The sequence below is a fragment of the Acomys russatus genome, chromosome 5, assembly GCF_903995435.1.
Source record: "Acomys russatus chromosome 5, mAcoRus1.1, whole genome shotgun sequence".
NCBI lineage: Eukaryota > Metazoa > Chordata > Mammalia > Rodentia > Muridae > Acomys > Acomys russatus.
This window is the reverse complement of record NC_067141.1, coordinates 44,313,266-44,324,991: the sequence shown is the minus strand read 5'-3', so window position 1 is coordinate 44,324,991 and position 11,726 is coordinate 44,313,266. Positions and strand designations below refer to the sequence as shown.

The 11,726-nt window shown below is 42.3% G+C and overlaps 1 protein-coding gene across 1 annotated transcript; it reads left to right on the top strand.

The window, feature by feature from the left end:
• The first annotated feature begins 8,191 nt into the window (after window positions 1-8,191).
• Window positions 8,192-10,693, top strand: Pabir1 (PP2A Aalpha (PPP2R1A) and B55A (PPP2R2A) interacting phosphatase regulator 1). The gene has a single exon (XM_051146271.1). It carries the CDS (start codon window positions 8,261-8,263, stop codon window positions 9,119-9,121), a length of 861 nt encoding a protein of 286 aa, XP_051002228.1. The 5' UTR covers window positions 8,192-8,260; the 3' UTR covers window positions 9,122-10,693.
• The last annotated feature ends 1,033 nt before the right edge of the window (window positions 10,694-11,726 follow it).

Below are 11,726 nucleotides of genomic sequence, written 5' to 3'. Positions count from 1 at the left end.
GACCTTGAAGACGCTGTGGAGCACACAATCAGGACATCTAGAAGATGATGATGTAGCCTAAAGATGGATCAGCCTTCTCTAGAGATACAGATTTGAGTGCTGTCAGCATGTGGGCCTTAGCAAACACTGTAGGAGTGCCTGCTTAAAGGGAAAGAAGAATGGAGGAAACATTAAGGGGAGGGCCTGAAGGAGAGAAAACATCCTTACGCTGTGGAGATACCCTGATGACTTTAAAGAAATCAGTTGCTCACTCTGAACATTGATTCCCTTCCTGGCAAGCATTTGTGTAGGGGACGTCTGACATTATTACTTTGCACAAGTCTTTACGACAGCTCTGGGGCAAATAGGGATTATTAATTACTTAATTTTGTGACCTCTTAAATGTCTCTTGGCTTACACAATTATATGAATTCCTCATCTTTTTTTCTGATGAGATGGTTTGTTGGACACATCAAGTCTGCTAATATATTGGTTTTTAATTTGAGACCCAGGAAAATAGCAAGTTTGAAGAATCTAGGTATTTATGAATCTAGGTATTTATGAGGTTGATAACAAATGGTGATTAGCACTCTGCCCTTGAGCCCAACGAGCTCAACGCTTAGCTACTTATTCAGCTGAGATAACTTAGTGAATCAGGTCTCATTTTCCTCATCTGTGCAAGAAGATAATGGTCCTTGCAATGATAGCAAAGGATTGAGCAATGTTCCCAAAATACTTACAGAGGTACCTGGGATAGGTGCCCTCGCTAGGCCTACACTGCCACTTTACACTTATAGTGACAGTGGCACTGTGTGGTGAGAAGTGGCTTCATTTTACAGCAGAAGTTTTCAAAAGAAGAGTACAGGGGCCAGTGAGATGACTCCGTGGATAAAGGTGCCTGCTGCCTCGCCGTAGGGCCTAAGTTTGACACCTAGCGTCCACTGAGTGGAAGGAGAGAAAAAAATCCTGCAAGGTAGCTCTGACCTCTGCTCCTCTGCCATGACACACATGTGTCTGCACAGAAAGTAAAGTTAATTATAATAAAAAGAATTGAAAGGAGAGTGAAGAAAAATCCCTACTATTCCCTAAGAAGTGGGAAATTTAGATGACTGAACTCCGGTGGCTTGTAAAACTCCATTTCCTGCTAACAAATTGAGTTCTGGGCTTCAAAGCCATGCCTACTGAATTTCAATTGTATTCAATTTCACAGTTTGTATGAGACAGAGGGCAGCAGAGCGTCTAGACCAGCAGTTCTCAACGTGTGGGCCTCGACCCACATATTTACCACATATTTACATTAGGACTCATAAGAGTAGCCAAATTGCACTTATGAACTAGCAACGAAATACTTTTATGGCTGGGGGTCACCACATAAAGAACTGTCCTAAAGAGTCTCTGCATCAGGAGAGTTGAAAACCACTGATCTAGCCCTTTGTGCTTTATATTGCACTGGGTATTATGCTTAGCTCAGAAGACAGCTGTGTGCAAAAGTGACCACAAACTACAAGCTTCCTCTTTCTCAATAATAAAGCATTACTGTCTTCAAGTTTCTTGGAGGCTAGGAAACTTATGCCTTATGTTATCCTCTCAGCCCAAAAGAATCCGTAAAATGTGTGCTTAGGAAGCGTTAGGTTGGGACACGTTAGCCTCAGAGTTCTTTGAACCGTTTCCCCTTTTCCTTAGAATATATCTTGGTTTCAGCTGCTTGGGGCAAAAGCCTGCCTCTGGCAACATGAGCTATTGACACTGGAATCTCTAGTTTCTTTTTCTTAACAAGTTCTTTTCTTCTTTTCTCTCCTCCTTCTCCTTCCTTTCTTCTCCTTTTATTTTTTTATTTTTAATGAAAGGCTGAGTTCAACTTGTCAGGCACAGCCAAATGTGTGTATCCCTGTGCAATGTGCTGCATGTTGAGAAGGACAGTGATGTGACTGCAGTAATTCAAAGCAGGGGTTTAAATGAATAAATAAGAATAAGCCTGGGATTAGTCCCAATTGAAAAGTTCAGCGCTGCCAGGGAAGGTGGCATTGCTGCAGGGATTAGCAAATGGCTGGCTGTGGGGAACAGCATTCATGATCCAGGCACACTCTGAGTGATGGACAGCCTCAGCCCTATGCCACCCATCTTTCCTGGACACTCAGACTCAGAGTGAGGATCATAAAAGCAAGCTTTGGACCATTTTTCCTTCTCAGAAACCCTGCTCGGTTGCTATATGAAAACCTTGATTCAAACCTAAGCTATAGAAAAAGGCCTGGCTTTAAAATGCTGCAATCTGGAGGAATATGATGAAGTGAGACTTCCTTCCATACAGCCGACTGAGAGGGAGAAAACAGAGGAAGCCCTCTGGGTAGGGAGAATAGAGCGGGATCACTCTGTGATCAAGGCACAGAGCACGTTAACAAAGAGAAACTTGTTTGTATAGGGCTTTCACTGTCTGCAAGCCCATTATTGACACCCTATTATTTGATCCTTACAACAAAGGGTCTGTGTCCCCATTTCACAAATGAGAAAAGTAAAGCCTAAAGAAGTTGCCAGGTTGATGCAAAGTCACAGTACTGGAAGTATAATAATCTGATTTCAGGTTTTGTGCTTTCTTTGATTATAGTCCTGCTGAGTGCTAATTTGTAGAAATTATATAAAAAATTTCTAAACACCCATGTGTTACTCAGCTTTCCATTACTATAACAAAAGACCTGAGGCAGTCAACATAAGAAGAAAAGCTTATTTGGGGTCATGGTTTTGAAGGCTCCAGTCCATAGTCCTTTGGCCTTGTATTTGGAGGCAGTGTATGGTAGATGAATCCTGTTCACGGAACAAATGATTGGTGTTTCACAGCCCCTTCAAGGATACCATCCCCAGTAACTGAAAACCTCCCTCCTCAGGCCCCACCTTCAGAGGTATCCCCACCTCACAGAAGAAGGCCCAAGTATATACATGCAAATAGATTCTCAGACCTTTGGACATTTTCATTTTATTAAACTTATATTATGCCTTATGTAAAATCTTCTATCAGTAGACAAATGCATTAAATCTTCCAAGAGAAATATAGTACACAGGAAGAAAGAAGCATATACGTAGAGAAAATAATATTGATTATAATCTTGGATTATAACCTAGGAGGAGTTCAATGCCAAAGAGGTACCAAAAGATGGATGCTTATGGTATTGAAATACATAAGAACAAGATAATCCAACTCCCTTTTCCATTCTATTTAAAAGATACAAAAGAGCAAAGAGTAGGATTTCAAAAAGTATTTGAAATTTTTATTTTAATTTCTTTCTGGATATTCTGCCTTAAAAAAAAAAAAAAAGGAAAGTAACTACCATTCACACCTATTTACATGAGCCTGGCTGAAGCATGGTGTGTAAACCTCTACTTTTTTTAGTTTTGGACGTTTTTACATGGTTGTGGCTCCATGGGATGATGTGATGGCTTTTACATATTATTAAAAATGTAAGTTGAGAAGAGTCTGATGGACCCTTGGTAAATTTTTCATTGCTATTTCTTTAATAATTGGTGGGTTGGAGTTGGTCTCTTGAAGGTACATTCCATAGACCTCTCAATAATGTAGAGCTGAGTGGCTGGTGAATTTGTGAGACTTACATCATGATGTAAGATTTTTGTAGTCATACATGTGACATGACACCTGTATCCATTGCTTACCTGTGCTTTGACAGTGCCCACTGACTTCCTTTGATGCTAGTTTAATTGCTCCATTTTGAGTTGTACTGTGATGGTACCACCAAGGCAACAAAGCTGACCCTGGTCAAACACAATACATGAAGTTTGCATGGAGATAGTAAAAGACTGAAAGCTGAGCTTCTTTCCTTCCTGTTTTCTCAGAGGTAGCCGTATTTGAAGTGCTGTTGGGTAAGGGCCAAGGCCAGCTCATAGCTCTTCTGGTGTTGTATAAATGGTTTCAGAAAATCCTCAGTGCTTTGTTAGGCCACTGGAACCTGGGTGCTTGAGGCCTCAGGCAAATGTAGCTTCAGGGGTGAGTTTGTTTGCTTTCTGCCTACTATCAAGGGCTGAAAGCGGATCTTTCACTCGTTCCACTTCACAGGGATGGAAACAGCATTCCAGTTTAGCGCTAGAGCTGAGGCTAATGTTTGCACAGAGCATCTTCCTTCCCACTGAAGTGTGTTCCTGTTCCTTTTCTGTTTGTTCCTCCTGTTTACATTCCAGGTCCTTTTTTTTTTTTTTTTTTTTTTTTTTTTTTGCCATATGGGCATTTTGAGATCCTATTCCATATATAATGAGGCGTATACATTTCAACTAGTGATATGTTTACTATATTATATGTGCAGAGCTTGTCTTGAGGACACAGGTCAGAGTGTGGGGCATCTTTTGGGTTCCTCCCAGTCAGGAAGTACAGCCACTATTTTGACTGGTTTGGGTTATTTTGAACAACTCAAGAACATTACATAGTAGGCATGGTGGCACAGGATTTTAATCCTGTTACTTGGGAAGCAGGGGCAATCGGCCCAATCTCTATGAGTTTCAGGCTACTATGGTCTACATAGTGAGTTACAAGACAGCGAAGACTACATAGAAAGACCCCGTTTCAAAACAAAGAAAATAAAAAGAATATGACAATGGAGTATATGCAGTGTTTGAAATTTTCCGCCCAGGATTATGCTCAAACACTTTTTTGAGTAAGTTATGTATTTATTCGCTTGTGGGTATTTTAGCAGTTTGGTTGTTTGGTTGCTTTTGTTTTGTTTTGTTTTTGAGACAAGGTTTCTCTGTGTAACAGAGCTCTGGCTATCCTGAACTCACTTTGTAGACCAGGCTGGCCTTGAAATCAGATATTCGCAAATATTGTTATGAAAATTCATATGTCTTTTAGTAGAACTCAGGATTCATCTCCCTTGGGTTTTCAGTGTGCCCAAGGGTGGGATGGCTTCTTCTTAGGAAGTGCATATAGTCTTTTTTTATACTGACAGGTTTCTTCCCCCAAATTGTTGTAGCAGTTAACATTCCTAAGCTCCTCTGTTTTCAGATAGAATTTTGCTTTAGTGGTGGCAGTTAATGTGGGATGTTGAGATTGGTGCTGCCCATCTCAGATTATACATATAAACATGTGTTTACATTTCCTATTTATTTGATATATAGATTAAGAGGTAGAAATTTGCCTTGCCATATCCCCAAAGGCTTAACAGTGAAAAATGCCACAGGAAGAAATATAAGCCATCCATTGATTTAAAAATTAGTATTAATCACAATGGAGCTTACTGAAGACACGTCTAGTTTTATGGTGTAGAAGTGAGCATGAATCTTAACTGTACATGTGATAGATATTTAATCCATAGAGTGAAAGCAGAAGTGCTATTTGACTGGGGCTTGGTCCCTCGGATCCTGCCTCTGGCACAATTCATTTGCAACAGTTTGAATTGCATTTTATGGCTTCGATTTTCTCTAATTTGTTCTTGATTGCTTTGAGAGGAAGCAGTAAGTCAATATATTAAACATTGCTTAGAATCTTCATCACTGGGCATTTTAATTCTGTTAAGCATGTGTCAGCAGAAGGTTGAAAAAGAGATGGAACCACAGGACTCCAGATTTTAGGTTACATAATGGTTCATTCAAGTAACTTACCTATGTGGGCTGGAGGGCAATATAACTAAGAATAAGATTCCTGGTATTAGAAAAAAGAACTCTCAAAGTGAGAGGTGCATAGGATCCATTTAGAAAAGCCTGTCAGGCTAGATTTCCAAATAACTCTTTGCTTCCCTCTTGGACAGACTCGCATTAGTTCATTCATTCATTCCTCATCATTCATTCATACAAAGGCGCAACAAACAACAGTCTGTGGCAGGCCATGCTCCTGATGCTGGGCATACAGCCCAGAACAAATCTGGTTTTGCTCATAAGGAACTTACATTTTCAGAGAGGGAAAAAGCAAGAATAGAGATTAGAGTGAGATAGAAGTGGGGATAGAGAGGTCATGTGATACTCCTGGAGGAAATAAAAGGAGGGTAAGAAGCCTGGAAAGTCCTAGTGCCCCCACCCCCTTTAAAGGCAGGACAGAGAGAGCATCTCAGTCAGTGGTGCTTGTGTAATTGGGAGGAGCTGAGCAGCATACATGTCCACTAGAGGAAGTCCTCCAAGAGTTCTGGGCAGTATCTAGATGAGTTTCAGGACAAAGGGACCTCTGGGGTTGGAAGTTTAGAGGTGAGCAGGAGAGCAGAGACTCATCAGAGAAGCTATGGGCTATGGAATAATCTTAGCCTTTTTCAAGAGAATGGACAAAAATGCAAGGATTCTGAATAAGAAAGCAGTGATTCAGTTAAAAAAAAAAAAAAAAGATTATCTTGAAAATTGGGAAGAGTGGGCTGTAGGGGAAAGGCATGGAATGAAAACAAGTTGAGACCTCTAACCGGTGTGCTCAGGCAAAAACAAGTGGCTTGCTTAAGTGGTTTATTTTATGGGATTATCACAACCACTGGGCATCAGATATGGTTAATAACAACTGGCTTATTAGCAATAATTAATAATTTACAGATATTTTAAAATAAATTCTATGTCTAAGAGTGTTTCATTACTTTTTTTTTTTTTTTTTTTTTTTTTTTTTTTTGGTATTTTGAGACAATGCAAAGGCAGCAGTTTGAGCCAGGATTTGAAGGGCAAGCAGAACTTTAATGGCTGATATTTTATATAGTGGTAAAAGATGACTACAGCACAGTGAGAACTGGACTAATAGATGAAGTACCCGGAGAAGAATAATGAGGAAAGACGGGGTCAGAATGGAGATGCAGACGCTGGCGGAAGTATCTATATTTACTACGGGTAGCAGTAGGGAGCTGCTCAGATTTTGACAAGAAGAGTGACACAATGAGAACCCTGCTTTAGGATCTGCCCGATGTTCAAAGATGGGGTGATGGTAAATAACAGCAGGTGGGACCACAAATGTTGTTAAGTGTCTATCGCTCCCAGTCATTTTCAGCGCTCCAAATTCCCTTTTTTTTTTCTATAGTGCAGTTTTATAAATTAAATACTGATCTATAAGTTATGTTACAAATTAGTTGTTGATATTGTTAAGGAGGAGCAGTTGCCCCCCCCCAAAAAAAATCTCAAAAGGCCCAGTTGCCAGAATATGGAAGAACATAGGCTTGAACCCATACAAATCAAGGTCTCAATTTAAAAACTGGTATGCTGCTCTTGATGAATTTCATATGGACTGTGGGAGAACTTAATGCTTAACTTTGAGACAGAAAGATGCTCTGAAATCGGAATAGCAGGAAATGTATTTGGGAGACACCTTTGTATTCGGGGAGGAGTCACAAGTTACCAAGGTTCAGGTTTGGAGAGAGACAAACTGAGACAGAGACATTAAATAGGTGGTGCATGCCTTTAATCCCAGTACTTGGGAGGCAGGGGCAAACAGATCGCTGTGAGTTCGAGGACAGCCTGGTCTACAAAGCAAGTCCAGGACAGCCAAGGCTACACAGAGAAACACTGTCTGGGGTGGGGGGTGGGGGTCAAAACCTGTTATTCTTTAAATGTGTCTGTTATTCCTTTCGTTTAATCCCGATGCCGAGTGAACCCCAGTAATAATGTAAACTACCTTCCTCTTCGACTTTTTCCCGTAGTTTCGAATCTCCCAAGTCTTTGTTATTCAGATTGTAGCCAAATAACAGTTCGGCTGCTCTCATCCCCTTCTCTACCCTTCCTTGAAAACGCCTGGGAGTTTTCACTATTCTCTAGGAAGTCCAGAACCTGCTCTTGTACACTACCAGGCTAACATCTCTCTCCTACTGGTTCCCGTCTGCCACCTAGGTGGGTAGCTAGCAGTGGCTTCCCGCTTCCAGGACAGTGTTACAATGCGCCGCTGTTGCCACCTTTAGATTTCAGAAGAGTGCGCTCCTGTCTGGGAGGCTCGCCCAGACTAGCCCATGCTCCAGCATAAAGCCCCACATCACCAAAGGTCTGTCTTTCTGAGCTCGTACTTGCTTCATAAACATTTCCTTCTGAATGCCCCGGCCTTTATAACCTGGGTTCCCGCGAGCGCGCGCCCAACGACTATTTGCGGAAGGAACGAACTGACGACTCGCCCAACCACTGCTCGCCCTCCCCCGCCGCGGCGCCTCAGCAATGACGCATTCAGCTGGCGCCGCGAGGACGGCCGTATCAGGGCGCCTGCGTGGATGGGGCACGCATGCGCAGAGGCGCGAGCCCGCTGACAGATTCTCGAAGGCGGCGGCGGCGGCGGCGGCCTTGGGCCGCGGGGGAATGGGAGTCCCAGGGCCCTGACTGAGCACCGCCCCCGCCTCCCTGCCGCGACATGGCTCAGGAGAAGATGGAGCTGGACCTGGAGCTGCCCGTGGGCACGGGCGCGAGCCCGGCGGAGGGCGGCGGCCCGGGCGGCGGGGGCCTCCGGAGGTCTAACAGCGCCCCCCTAATCCACGGCCTCAGCGACTCGTCGCCGGTGTTCCAGGCCGAGGCGCCCAGCGCCAGGCGGAACAGCACGACGTTCCCGAGCCGCCACGGCCTGCTGCTCCCGGCCTCGCCGGTCCGAATGCACAGCAGCCGCCTGCACCAGATCAAACAAGAAGAGGGCATGGACCTCATCAACCGAGAGACGGTCCACGAGCGCGAGGTGCAGACCGCAATGCAGATAAGCCACTCCTGGGAGGAAAGTTTCAGCCTGAGTGACAACGACGTGGAGAAATCCGCCTCCCCAAAGCGCATCGATTTCATTCCGGTGTCTCCAGCACCGTCACCCACCCGGGGAATCGGGAAGCAGTGCTTTTCACCGTCCTTGCAAAGTTTTGTGAGTAGCAACGGATTGCCTCCAAGCCCGATCCCCAGCCCAACCACCCGATTTACTACCCGGAGAAGCCAGAGCCCCATCAACTGCATTAGACCAAGTGTTCTTGGACCATTGAAAAGAAAATGTGAAATGGAAACTGATTATCAGCCAAAGAGATTTTTCCAGGGCATCACCAACATGCTTTCTTCTGACGTTGCACAGCTGTCAGACCCCGGAGTGTGTGTTTCTTCAGATACCCTGGATGGAAACAGCAGCAGTGCCGGTTCTTCCTGTAACTCACCAGCGAAAGTCAGCACTACCACCGACTCTCCTGTGTCGCCTGCCCAAGCAGCCTCCCCCTTTATTCCAGTAGATGAACTTTCGTCCAAGTGATTCACCCATCTCGAATCCCCCTTCCCCAGCGGAGAGACAAAAAAAAAAAAAAAAAAAAAAGAAAGAAAGAAAAGAAAAGAAAAGAAAAAAAAAATCAAGTTAGAGCAAGCACTGAACTTTGTCGATTAAGTTGAGGCTGTTTCCTATTTAACTCTTCCCTCTTTTTGGAAATTCCTGAAATGTTATTCTAGAGAATTTCTATGTCAGGTTCCTGCGGACACCCTTGAATTCAGTGTAGTAATATTTTCGGACTTTTTATCAATAAGTGTGTTGAAGCATACATTTTACGCTGCTAATATGTCTAAATACATATGTTATCCCTTGATTTTTTAAATAATTGAGAGCTCTATTTATTTATGGGATTATTAAGTTCTGATAAAAATATAAATGTTAAATTTCAGTTTAGTAAACTGTTTTAAAATTCCATAGTTCATGGCACACTAATTTTTAATGTTTTCAATGAATGCTGTTTTCCATCTACTGAAGAACTTACCTACTTACAGCTTTTTAAAAAATGTTATATCAGTCCATTGGTTGTCTAGTTTACCTGGGAGTCCTTGGATATTTAATGTCCTAGGCAGAAAAGTGGATGAGAAGAGAAAATGACAAAAGGAGAAATTATAACACTTTGCAGCAAATATTTTAAAATTAAGAAGTATATAAAAGCAAACATTTAAGAAGGACATTTTCTAACTAAATTTTAATAGTACCTATAGTAAGTCACGCTAATATAATTACAAAAATGAAAAGTTTCTTTTTGAAAACATTTTTAACCATAAAGTGCATTCTTTTGGGTATAATCCTAAATGTGCAATGGGACAGTGCCTTGTAGTCTTAGTTCACATTAGACAGACAAAGGCAAGGCTCTCGCTACCATTTCAAACTTAACATTTGTAAAATGTAAATGTGTGGGAAGCCCTGTTGAGTGTTGGGAGAACTCCCAGACAGACAATATTCTCTCAATCCCTGATAGACTTTAAGCTATCCATTCATGTCCTGATTCTTAAAACTCTTGCCAATGAGAAGCCAGAGCAGCATTTGGCTGCTTTTCTGCTCTGCCCATCTGTCACCTTCATACTTTTCCCTTAATCAGGAAGGAAGCAGCTGTTTCCTTGCCAACAGGTACTTCCCACCTCCCACCAAGCTGGGGCATGGTTAGACAAAGGTACCTCTGACAGTGTGATACATCTCTGGCTGGGGCCATGTTAGCAGCAGTGGGAATGTTAGTTCAGTAAAGCCTGATGGTGTGCAAGAGATCAGTGGACAGCCACATCAATAAATCGTACGTAGGCTTTCTTAAATGTAGAATTATGGGGTGCTTTTCTTTTACAATTAAGATAAACAGCAAATGCTTTTTATATTATACTTACTTACAATACTACTTCTGTCTTAGATGGATAAGGCAGACAGATTGAATGAATAACAGACCCAAAGGAAAAGGTTAAAAACAATACTTTAAGAAAGACCATGACAAAAATCCCTTCTTACCTTTTAAAGTTGTCACCTACAGACTTTAACAAGTACGTGGAATTTTTATAACCATGAGAATAAATGGAACTGGTCAACTCTTGACAGTTGTATCAAGTTTCAGTAAAATGACATCAAGGGTAAGACTGTGTATGTCTGTTGTACTTGTGCTTCCACTCTTATTGTTCTCAGCTTAAACCTACACCTGCAATTTCCTGTTGGCTATCTTGACCTGCTTCCAGAATAACTTTAATCACACCAAAACAAAATTTACCTTCACACTTAATGTGTACTTGCAGGTCAGCGTCATTCCTGCCTCATTTCCTAGACTGGATGCCATTGGCCCATGTGATGTCTTCCTAATACATACATGTAAATACATACGTGTAGCCACGAAGTTCTGTCAGTTTCTTCTAAACTGTATTCAGATCCCACTCCAGCTCCCCTGGTACCTGCCTGCCTGTATCTCACCTCCCTTTGAGCTTGACCCTCATGCTTGCTCAAGAATGATCCTATTACATTATAAACTTGATTTTCTTCACATTCATATTCAAAACTGTATATATATAGTTATATATAGCCCTTATAGTTTAGGCACTTCTGTGAGGTCTTTAGTGATCTGGCTGTGCCCTAAAGTGACATCAGTCCTCTCACCTTAGTACTCACCTTCCTCCTGCTGCTGATAAACCACTTGATAACCCTTACTTAAGTAGACTATCTATTCTTCCATGTTTACACCTTTAACGTGTGTGTGTGCACGTGCGCGTGCGTGCGCGTGCGTGCGCGAATGTGGTTGTCTTCCTTTCACAATGCTGGTTCCAAGGATGGAATTTAGGTTCTCAGTCTCAGCGGCAGGAGCCAAAATTTACCCACTGAGCCATATTGAGCCAGGTCTCTACCCAGTCCCTTAGTTCCACATGAATTTTAACTGAAAACAGTGTGCATATACGGATTACAAAATACGTAAGTAATGTATATGTGTGTGTTTTAAAAACAAAAAATCTGCCATTTACTATGTAAAATTCATTATCTCTTTCTACAGGTAGCATCGGCTGACAGTTTGGTGTGCATGCCACAAGATGTGTTGCTCTGCATTTCCCTGCATACATGTGTATGTAGATGCAGGGAATCAACACGT